We start from the raw sequence: 11,816 nt of genomic DNA, 5'->3' as shown, positions 1-11,816 counted from the left end.
GAATGCAGGTAGTTGACTCAGGACAGCCATGAAATCCTTCATTTTCAACACTTTCCTGTTACAGTTGAGTCTTGAGGCAGCAGTTTGTAACGATTTGTCCTCTGACAATTGGTAGTCTTGCAGAAGATGCAAGAGTTCATTATGTAATATTAAAAAAAGAAGTTCGACTGAATCGTCTGTGTCCTGTGAGAGATTCCTGTCTTTACATGTCTGTTTTTGTCAGTCATTTACAAGCACATGTCTTTGTCGATGCAGACTAAAATCCAGCTGTGTTTCATGAGCCTTTAAAACAACCCCCTTCACTCTGAAAAATGCCAGTTCTCTGCAGAATAGTGGATTTAACTCTATACACCAGTAGCAGAACAAACTATATGTGACACTGTGTGGTCATTCTGTATTAGTTCAAGGCTGTGTTAGATTTGAAGCCTCCACTCCCTTTAGATTATTATTAAATGCTGTGACTTTCCAGGACAAACCTAAAAACACTCCTTTCTGTTTTGTTGTATTCTGTCACCAGGCAATGCCATTAATATGTCCAACCATATGGAACATATGTACAGTTTTCACAGTCTTACCAAATAAAAAATACCACTGATGGTTAATTAATTCTCTTTCAAAGCGAGGAAAAAGGCTTTTAGATGTTTCTGCTGTGCCCCTGCAGGAATATCCCTCAGGTGGGGTTTGGCTGCTGCATATGCAACACCTCCATTTATGCTTCTGGCCTTTAAAAGGCGGCTCTTCAGATTAGAGCAGTCAGCAGACGCCTCTTCACTCTCAGAGCAGACGACAGTAAGCATCTTTCAGGATCCGCTCACCAGGTGAGAGTTTTAAATTTTACTGTAATTTCAGACCATTTTCAAACCACAGACATTTATAGGTGTGTTCAAGTACTGCAAGGGTTATTTTAAAAACATAATTCTTCAGAATCAGAATCAGAAATACTTTATTGATCCCCTGCTCACTATCAAGTCAGTGCACACAGGAATAGAAGTACTAAGCAAATCAAAATATAATACACTATAATACAGGTCAGATAAATTAAGTATCAAGTGGATATAAGTATAAAATTAAAATAAGTGTAAAGTACAAAGTGGATTCACCGGTTGATGATAAGTATGTACGGTGTAATAATGCAATGTAAATATATAAGTAATAAGTAGTAGTGCATGAACTGTCAAGTTAAGTGTAGCTTATTGAGATGATTATGAGATGGTGGATATTGCACAGCAGTAATAGAAGTATGAATAAATATCAATAAATTAAACTGAAAACAGAGTATATTGCACCGGAGTATTAAACAGAGAATATTGCACGATTATTTCAAGTATTGCAGTGATGTAAATGATCCACTGTCCAGTTTATCGACTTAAGTTCATATAGACTGACACTTCCTCTTGAAAACAATAGTAATTTGTCATCTACAAGCATAATGTTGAGGTGTTTCACATGTTTGAATTGCAGAAAAGGGTTTGCATGAAATCTTTTGAGAGACGAAGAAATAGTTTCTCAACCCTGCCACACCTAATGGCATGTCAATCATATATTGCGCAGACACACATTGTTCAGATCACTAGTACTGCAATGAAGCATTAAGCAGAGAGAGTATTAACATCTGCAGACTTGATAGATTATTGTAGCTATTGGAAGACGCATTTATTAATAAATTTAAAATATTTAAAATTGTAGACCTTATGACTTACTAGAATATATAATCAATAAAACTGCCACAGCTTATAAACCCTTTGTAAAGTGTGCGTTATTAGAACCTACCACCCTTCAGGTGTGGACCTTTGCTCTTAAGGATGAAGAAGAAGTTGATCCTTGACGTGGACACAGGGGTGGATGATGCTCAGGCCATCATGGTGGCCCTCGCGGCCCCCAACGTGGAGGTCCTGGGGATCACCTGTTGCCACGGCAACACACCCCTGGAGAACGTCCTCAAGAACACACTGCGTGTGCTGAAAGTCTGCAACAGGCTGGATGTAAGTTTTATGTCAAAGCTTGAAGGCTATATGATGTCGTGATGGCACATGTTACACAAGGGGGAACCTGTAATACTCCACAGATCCCGGTGTACCGCGGCTGTGCAGAGCCAATGCTGGCTCGAAAACGCCACGCCGGGGATTACCACGGGAAGGACGGGCTGGGCGACGTCCCGGATCCAGACGCTCCAGGCCTGGAGCTGCTGCAGCAGAAGAAAGCTGTGCAGGCCATGATCCAGATTGTGAAAGAGAACCCTGGAGAGGTGAGACAAACACCAGGAGTTTTATTTGTAAATAAAGAAATACATTTTTTATTAAAGGACATATTGATTTACTTTAAATACTACACAGACACACTATATTCTCCATAACAGGTCTGCAATCACGATTACTCCATCATGTGTCTGCTCCATCAATCATCTTTTACGTTTCTCTCTCACTGGGAGAAGGCCTAGGAAGCTAGGGGTCTGATTAATGTGACTTTTTCTGTCTAGAAGGTTTAACTATCTGGATCACAACAAGCCCGTGTGGAACTGAAAGGCTTATTTATCTAAAATATACCAATACATCAGCCTATATTCTGTGACATCTTCCTGATTTCCTGTTCAGGTCTGGTTGATCCTTTAAGGCCCAATCAAGCATTTAAAACGGTGACTTTTCGTGGTGAAATGTCCAATATACTGTAATTGCCATGATCTGTGAATTATCTCACGGGGGAAAGGTAAATCTGTGCATGTTTCAAGTTCAACTTTGGTGAACTTTGACACACGAATTTGCGCCAGTGACCACAAGAAAAAGCCATTAAAAGACGAAATGTGTGTTGTGTGCTGTGGCTCTGTCTACAGGTGACTCTGGTTGCCACGGCGCCCCTCACTAACCTGGCCGTCGCAGCACAACTGGACCCTTCCTTCCCTAAGAAGCTGAAGGCGCTCTACATCATGGGAGGAAACACTGAATGTGTGTTATCTGTTGTTAATTTTCAAATATATATTCAACCTGTTGTATCTTCTCCTGTTCCTGAGTTACATCTCTGCACTTATATTACTGAGAATGATTACTGTGTGTGTGTGTGTGTGTGTGTGTGTGTGCAGCCAGGGGTAACACCACAGTGTGTGGAGAGTTTAACTTTGTGGCTGACCCTGAGGCTGCCTACGTTGTGTTGGACCGCTACACCTGCCCCACCTACATCGCCACCTGGGAGTTCACCTGCAGGAACAGCCTGCCATGGGTGAGGCTGAAAACACAACCTGAAGAGAGACCCTTCATGTACCCTTCAATATGATATTAATACTATAACACACAGAGACTTTAATACCACTCTTCCTCCCTCAGTCTTTCTGTGAACAGTGGCTGGCCCAAAAGACTGAGAAGGCTGCCTTCATGAAAAAGATATCGTACCTCTCGATGACGGTAAGAGTGTGCAGATTGCGATAATACGAGGAGGGAAATGGTCCTAATGTGATTGAATTGACAGTAAGCATCAGTGCATGCAACACAGAAAATGTTTGCACAAGTAGGTAACTATGCAATCTTCGCAGAAGGTGTACTGTCAGCACCTCTTCACCTGAACTCTATTTAATTATGTTTCTGAGCAGAATGCCCCATCCACCACCACCCCAAGGTGCGCCTGCAACAGCTCACAATAAATTATTACATCACCCAAAAGTCAAAAGTGAAAATAGAAAAGTATATAAGAAACAGAACACATAGCAACAGATTTTGTTACAGGGTAAATGGAAAAAAATTGGCAAAGTGCCCCTAAAATGTATTTGTTGAAATTTGTTATAATCCCCAAACTTTTTATAAGCCAGCAAACCTGAAGATTTTGCATTGCACCCACAGAACTCACAGTTTGTTTATCCCGATATTGTTGACACAGCTGAGTGCTAAGAGAGTAATCACGGAGTGTTTAAATACTTACAACAATAAATAAACGGAGAAGCCTACAGCTGTTGTTTGGGAGCTGCTCAGTCTGCCTGTGCCTTGGTCCTCCTCTGGTGCTTTCAGTGCCAAATGATCTTCAGTCACAAGTCTAAATGCCTCTTCTTGGTGTATTGTTTCTGCAGAAAGCTCAGTCAGCAGAATATCAAAAGGAGATCATAGCAGGAAAAGGGTTCAATTCCTGTGACACCTATGCCTTGGCTGCCGCCATTGACGATAAATTCATAACAGAAAGTGAGGAGGTGAGCATCTACTGCTTTTCTGTCTTTAAAATACAAAACATTTCTGCTCAAATCATTTTCTAACAACTTCTCGTCTTCCTCCTCCAGGTTGCAGTGACAGTGGAGTTGGAGGGGACCTACACCCGAGGCATGATGGCGCTGGACTACATGGAGCTGCTGAAGAAGAAGCACAAGGCCGTCATCATGAAGAAAGTTGACTTGGAGAAGTTCAAGCAAATGTTCATGAATTCACTGAAGTAGCATGAGACTGTAACAAACTGAATGTATGCATTTGGTTCACCAAAATAAATAATAAGGTCTTTTGTTATGAACATAGCAACCTTTTTTAATGTTTACTTAAAGTTATTGATTACCATATATCACAAACTGAGGTTCATAACGAAATGGTTTTCCCAGTTAGCTGTGGAAGAACTTGACCTGCCTGCACAGACCTGCCTACACATTTCAGCAATTAAAAGCCGGTGTGCAAAACACTCCCTTTAAATTTTTAATTTTAGTACATTAAAGAAAGTACAGTGTTTTGGGCTCTCGGTCAGGTGTACAGGGATCAAACTGACAAGCAGGTGTGAGTCATTGAATAAACAATCTTATGGTGCAGTCAGACCGAAATTCGCTTCCCATTCATTTCAATGTGAAAAGCGGGGAGACGCATTCACTTCTTGTCGCGAGTTGACCCCGCCTCCTTTGTGTCACGCAGAGTTCAATCGGATTGAACATTGACACGTAAAACTGTGAGACTGTCCAACCGTCCAGCCAGTTTGAGAGGGGTTGGGACTCTCATTCAGGAAATATTGTTTGTTTAATGACAGGAAAATGTTTGATAAAACGCTCCATAATTAACAACTTCAACAACTATACCTACACACCTACACCCGAGGCATGATGGCGCTGGACTACATAGAGTTGCAGAAGAAGAAGCACGAGGCTGTCATCATGAAAAATGTTGACTCGGAGAAGTTCAAGCAAATGTTCATGAATTCACTGAAGTAGAATGAGACTGTCACAAGCTGAACGCACGCATTTGGTTCACCAAAATAAACAACAAAGTAAATTGGAACCATGCAGTAATTTTTTCATGTTTTCTTTTTTAAAAACATTGTTCAAGCATCTGTAATGGTTTAGTCACCTTTGCAGTTTGCAAACTTGTGCTGACCCTTATCTGCACACACACACACACACACACTGAGACCAAATACTTTGTAGTCCTATTGTCATAATTGAATACATTAGCTACAGCTGGCAAAGAGCTAGTTAGGGCAGGCACTGCAGATGAAGCCGGAGCCTGTGAAGTATGTTTTAAGAATTGGAAATGTTCCCAGGATTCATAGAGACCAGCACACCCTCAAAACCCCTCAAGACATTTGTTAAAGTGGAAATCTTTCTAGCATAAATGAAGAGACCAGGCTGAAGTTTAGTATGCACCTTCAGTACATCGCTTTAACTGAAATTTTCCCAACAATCATAGAGACCGATCAAACATGAAGACATTTACCCTATCACAAGTGTAAATACTTTCATTTGTGTTGTATAAAATAAAATCCATAAGCCTCACCCACCATATTTGCACTTTTGCAAAAAACAAAAGTGGAAAACAAAAGGCATTATTTGGAACAAGAAATAAGTAATCTTTCTGTCTCCATGAAAAAAAAGTAGGAGCAAATACTTTTGGAGAACATTTGTCACAGCTGCCATATTTCACAGGCTTTTCTTCAGTCCCTTGGATTCACCACAGAGACACATAAAGCTCTTGTCTGGACTCAATCAAATTTTCCTTCACATGCAAGACACTCTAGTAGGAGATTTTCTCACAGTCAGAAACATGTTTTTCCCTAGATTATCAATACTATTGTCTGACAAAGCCATGAAAACATTGTGAACTTGCAATAAAAAGACAAAAACATTGTGCGGTTGAAAACTTTGCATAATGAAACATGATGTGACCTGGTGATATAATACACAAGACCCAGAATAAACTGGAGCCACAGACTGCTATACCACTAATATGGATTTTATTGACAATGCATGAAATAAAAGACTTGTCTCCATTCAACTAGGTGGCAGCAAAGGAGTTTCAATAGAAGGCCACTAAAATCTAATAAGGCTGAGAAAAGGGGTTGGTTTCTCTAGCCGTGTCTTTGTTTAAAAACTTGTAAGCCTGGAACACAGTCGCCTCACCCAGCTGGAGACATGCAGGTTGGACTGGAATCTTGTTTCTTGTGCTTAAGCAACCACTCCAAGTTTTAGTCCGTCACCAAATAACGCTGACCTGCTCTCTCAGGTGTCTCAGCGCAGCCACTGTTTGTAGATGAAAATACTTGTCTGAAGAATGGATCTAACATAGATATTGATATTGCATTAATTTTCTAAAAACAAAACAAGTTCTAGTAGGAGGAGGAGGAGGAGGAGGGCTCTAAATTTCTGTTGGAACTAAACAACAACCAGCCTCAACTATTTGGCTAAGGGCATGTGAATGTGGTGTATGTTGCATAATCTTCCCACACTGCATTCTGTTTAAAAAAGCAGAGTGCAGCAGAGAGACGTTCACCTTCACAAATTATCTGCACTTTGGAAAAGGATCAATCTTGTTGCAGAAACTTTTTTGACAGGTGAGTTCATCTCTCTGATCTCTACTGCAGTCTACACTGCAGGATTTCTTACCCTATTTATGAATTGATTAATGAAGGATGAATGAATGAAAATGAATTAATTTATCAAGAATGTATTAACCAACAATGTGCAAAACTGGAGTGCCATTATTAGTGCCTCCCCAGTACATTGGGTCCATCTATGTGAGAGTTTTTGAGCAGCTGGACTGAGTGCGGCACATATCCACTCCAGAAACAGTGGCTGATTTTTTGGTTCAGCCAGAATTAAAGCAGGCCACCCCAGCAACCCATCATGGAGCCCATGTTGGAGGACAACATTTACAAGTGTAAGCTCACAGCAAGAGGGTAATGTGGGTCAGATTCCAGGAGGAAACAAATTCATGTTGAAGACAAGAAAACGGGACCAGGTTGAAACCTAGGAGCCCAGCCTATATGGCTGGACCATGTATTTAATACTTTTAATATTAAATGTTAGTGTAATTTTCTGTAGTGGTCCCTGTAATATTTGTTCTTAAAGTGTAGCCTACTTAAGTAGAATATCGGTCTGCGTATCCGTTCATTTAAGCAATATTATGTTTTATTGCGACTATACAACAGTTACCAATAAACTAAAATTGTTTTCATATTGTGGGGCAATTCGCTGTCAAAATAAAACTTTTTGCGTGTTATCGCCGTTTCCCTGGAAACACATGGGGTCTGACTGACTCAGTCCTGTTGTAACTAAGATCTGCGCTTAAAAACAGTAATCTTTCCATGGACAGATTTAGTTACTAAGTCCGCTAACTTCACATGTGTTGTTGAGCCAGTAGCGCCGTGTCACCGACTCTCCGGCCTTTCAAAAACAACATTTTCACTGCGATCACAAAACTGTTTGCTTACCCTACCTTTAGATCCTATAATAAAGCCCAGTACCCCTTAAAAGCCCAGCAATTCTCTCACCTGTGCTCTATCATTCATACTTAATATTGCTTTTAAAGTGAGTTTCTGCACCCCTTGTTCATTTAGTCTGTTATCCATTATCCCTCTCTCCCTCTGATGTTCCACCGATTCCTCTTCCTGACACTCCTCACACATACCCGTCTGATGTTTCCCCACCATTTTTAATGTTTTATTTAGAGCACAGTGTCCCAGCCCTGTGTCCTGTCTCCCCCTCCTACCTTATTTACTTTAATACTCTTTTGGATATGGTACAAATGTCTCCCTTTCCCCTCACTATCCCACATTTCTTGCCATTTTTGTTAACTTTTTTCCCAGATTATACATTTTACTTCCGCTTTACTGATTTTTATTTGCATTTCTACATTTTCTTTCTTTAATGCTTTCTTTGCGACCTTGTCCACTTTTTCCATTCCCCTTCACTCCTTTGTGTGCTGGAACCCATAAAAATGTAACTAATCCTCCCTGGAGTGTTATACTTGTAACTGAGTAGAGAATTTCATAAAGTATATCCTGTCTACTTGACTGGAACGATACTAGACTAACTAGAGCTGAAGCTGAGTCTGTACATATTATGATTCTGTCAATTCTCGCTTCTTCCACCCAACGTAATGCGACTAAAATTGCAACCATCTCCACTGTACAAACTGCTAAGTTATTAGATGTTCTTCTATCGATTTCAATTCCTCTTGCTGGAACCACCACACCCATTCCTGTTACCCCTGTTTCAGGGTTCTTAGTGCCATCTGTATATATTTGAGTATACTTTTTATATACTTCAGTAATATAATCATTAAACACCCCAACCATATCAGCACTTTCTTCTTTCCTTTTAATCTCTAATAGATACCAATCTATCTCCGGACATCTCGTCTTCCACGGGGCTATGACTGGATGAACTACTGAAGAGCTGTTTTTGCTGTTTTATTCCCTATATGACCAAAGTTGTCCTTTTTACTTCTCTCTTTCCTCCAGCATTCCTTCAGCACTTCTTCGGAGTATTGATTTGAACGCGTTCTAATTGTCTAATTTGACCAATCAGATTGCTTGGTCGGAACTACTTGTTCTATAATCAATTATTAAATTCAATCACGCCGATTCAAAGTAAAAGTTTTGTAAAGCATTTTTGAAATAGCAAATTAAGGTAGGCCTACATTTTAAGGAATTTGGGGGGGGCATTAACCCCCACCGGTACACATCCTCCTCCTCCTTCCATTTCTTTCAGATAAGATGAAGAAGAAGTTGATCCTTGACATGGACACAGGGGTGGATGATGCTCAGGCCATCATGGTGGCCCTCGCGGCCCCCAACGTGGAGGTCCTGGGGATCACCTGTTGCCACGGCAACACACCCCTGGAGAACGTCCTCAAGAACACACTGCGTGTGCTGAAAGTCTGCAACAGGCTGGATGTAAGTTTTATGTCAAAGCTTGAAGGCTATATGATGTCGTGATGGCACATGTTACACGAGGGGGAACCTGTAATACTCCACAGATCCCGGTGTACCGCGGCTGTGCAGAGCCAATGCTGGCTCGAAAACACCACGCAGGGGATTTCCACGGGAAGGACGGGCTGGGCGACGTCCCGGATCCAGACGCTCCAGGCCTGGAGCTGCTGCAGCAGAAGAAAGCTGTGCAGGCCATGATCCAGATTGTGAAAGAGAACCCTGGAGAGGTGAGCAGATGTTAAACCTCAAACTCCATCTGAGAACTATGTGACTGTCTTCTCAATCAAGCACATAACACATTATCATGTTTTCCCTAATAATGGTAGTCTAACAAACATATTAGAGCGTTTTTAAAATTAGTAAGTCAATGTATTATTTATGCACTAACCCTTATGTGATTTATACTTAATGATAGATGTATTTGCATCTTGTTAAAAAAGAGCACTGTCCTTCCCACTGTCTTTTAGAAGAATATTAACAGTAAACCAAAATATGGATTTTTGCTATGAAATATATTAATATTTGTATATTTCATATACAAATATGAAAGCTTGGCTTTTGTATAGGGTAACATAAAAAGTTCTTATTCATATACTGGGATCCATTAATTATATATTTTGGAAGAAGTGGGTCTGATTATGAATTTAGCCTGACTGTAAACTAATTGAAGAATGAAATAATGCACCAATCATGTATCAACTACAACTACATGATGGATAAGTTTAAAAGCTATTCTGTACTTATTGTTTTTCTCTCACTTGCTCTGTCTACAGGTGACTCTGGTTGCCACGGCGCCCCTCACTAACCTGGCCGTCGCAGCACAACTGGACCCTTCCTTCCCTAAGAAGCTGAAGGCGCTCTACATCATGGGAGGAAACACTGAAGGTGTGTTATCTGTGTGTTTTCTGTGTGTGTTAAGTGTTAAACTCAATGTCAGGCACATTTTTTATACAGTAAACATGGAGGGAAATGTGAAATATTTGGTGTGTGTGTGTGCAGCCAGGGGTAACACCACAGTGTGTGGAGAGTTTAACTTTGTGGCTGACCCTGAGGCTGCCTACATTGTGTTGGACCGCTACACCTGCCCCACCTACATCGCCACCTGGGAGTTCACCTGCAGGAACATCCTGCCATGGGTCTGTAATTATTGACAATTAACGCAACTGTCAATGCAAAAGCAACAATTTGATGACAAAAGAGGCCTCATAATTTACTTATTTCAGTGTTGTTGAAGTAACTGCTCGACTTACTTTTCTCCCTCAGTCTTTCTGTGACCGTTGGTTGGACCAAGACACAGAGAAGGCTCGTTTCATGAAGAAGATTTCAAGCCACACCAGGAAGGTACGAGTGTTTTATTTCAACACACTGAACAAGAATTCAGAACAAATGTCACGCATGTTCAGGTGTCGTTAAACTGTTGTCACTGCAGATTGTGCGGACTGAGCGGTATCAAAAGGAGCTGGTGGCAGGACCTGGGTTCAACTCCTGTGACACCTACGCTTTGGCTGCAGCCATCGAAGACACTCTGGTGACAGAAAGTGAACAGGTTAAAACACGGCTTTAATCCCTTTTAACGTGTTCCTCTGCCACACCTACATGATCATTCAGTTTCAGCAATTTAAATGAGGTGATGATGAAAAGTTGTCCTGACTTGCCTATATGCTTTATTTAAACACAAGCCTTTAGCACAGGGAAGAGCACACATGGGTACAGTCTCAACCAAAAACTTAAGGTATCCCACATTGTCTTCAGCTTTTGTGTCCTAAAGTTGTTAACAGCACGTCATATGAGATGTCATAAACAGGTCAGACCCAGTGTCTCCAATTGTCGGATAGAACCAGAAGGACACACACGAGATATAGGGAACAGAGCACATATTCAAGTGTAACTAATTATTGGACACAACTTCTTCTCGTCTTCCTCCTCCAGGTTGCAGTGACAGTGGAGTTGGAGGGGACCTACACCCGAGGCATGATGGCGCTGGACTACATGGAGCTGCTGAAGAAGAAGCACAAGGCCGTCATCATGAAGAAAATTGACTTGGAGAAGTTCAAGCAAATGTTGATGAATGCGCTGAAGTAGCATGACTTCTCTGAGCCACAGTAGTCACTAAATATCAGAATCATAACAGACTACAACACATTCAACATTTTATTGCCTTGCACACTATATGGTGGCAAGTGCACTTAGGGCCCAGCAGTGAGTTTTCGGGCTTGCAGACTGATGGATCTGAGTGTATTTTTAGCTTCTATTTCTTGCCGCTCTGACTTTAAATATATTATCCCATATAAGTAGTATCATTGGTATGTCTTGCTTTTTGCAGTTTCTTGAATTAGCACTATGAGGAGATGCAGTTATGCTTTTCAGTGTCTCTGTAACTTGTTTTGTAACACACTCGTGTCACTCAGGGCTGTGGGTAATAAACTGACTATAATTTCTCTTGGAATAATCTTGATATACACCGACATGTTGAGACAGTAAACTCACCCAAAGAAAGCTGTTAATGGTGAGGTATGTGGACCATCCAGATTAACAGGGACACTGTTTCTGGAAAGACAAACTGATGCTGAATAGACACGATAGCAACTTGGCTCTGGGTTCAGTTGGTCGGTCCACCTTTTTGGTCCAGAGTGAAATATCTCAATGACTATTGGATGGATTGC

At 41.1% G+C, this 11,816-nt stretch overlaps 2 protein-coding genes across 3 annotated transcripts; both read left to right on the top strand.

The window, feature by feature from the left end:
- The first annotated feature begins 725 nt into the window (after positions 1-725).
- On the top strand, positions 726-4,480 carry LOC122871872 (inosine-uridine preferring nucleoside hydrolase-like). Of its 2 annotated transcripts, none has more exons than XM_044187394.1 (8): positions 726-818; positions 1,781-1,982; positions 2,066-2,245; positions 2,828-2,939; positions 3,074-3,210; positions 3,315-3,392; positions 4,049-4,165; positions 4,253-4,480. In XM_044187394.1, the coding sequence occupies exons 2-8, from the start codon at positions 1,803-1,805 to the stop codon at positions 4,403-4,405; spliced, it is 957 nt and encodes a 318-aa protein (XP_044043329.1). In that variant the 5' UTR covers positions 726-818; positions 1,781-1,802; the 3' UTR covers positions 4,406-4,480. The 2 variants fall into 2 exon arrangements, with proteins under 2 accessions (XP_044043329.1, XP_044043327.1); XM_044187392.1 differs by having other exon boundaries at positions 738-818; positions 1,802-1,982.
- Positions 4,481-6,396: 1,916 nt separating this feature from the next.
- Positions 6,397-11,591, top strand: LOC122871871 (inosine-uridine preferring nucleoside hydrolase-like). Its single transcript, XM_044187391.1, has 8 exons — positions 6,397-6,771; positions 8,933-9,117; positions 9,201-9,380; positions 9,927-10,038; positions 10,153-10,289; positions 10,417-10,494; positions 10,583-10,699; positions 11,083-11,591. Exons 2-8 carry the CDS (start codon positions 8,938-8,940, stop codon positions 11,233-11,235), a joined length of 957 nt encoding a protein of 318 aa, XP_044043326.1. The 5' UTR covers positions 6,397-6,771; positions 8,933-8,937; the 3' UTR covers positions 11,236-11,591.
- The last annotated feature ends 225 nt before the right edge of the window (positions 11,592-11,816 follow it).

Source organism: Siniperca chuatsi, linkage group LG24 (genome assembly GCF_020085105.1).
Source record: "Siniperca chuatsi isolate FFG_IHB_CAS linkage group LG24, ASM2008510v1, whole genome shotgun sequence".
Taxonomy (NCBI): domain Eukaryota; kingdom Metazoa; phylum Chordata; class Actinopteri; order Centrarchiformes; family Sinipercidae; genus Siniperca; species Siniperca chuatsi.
This window is presented reverse-complemented; position numbering and strand designations above follow the sequence as displayed.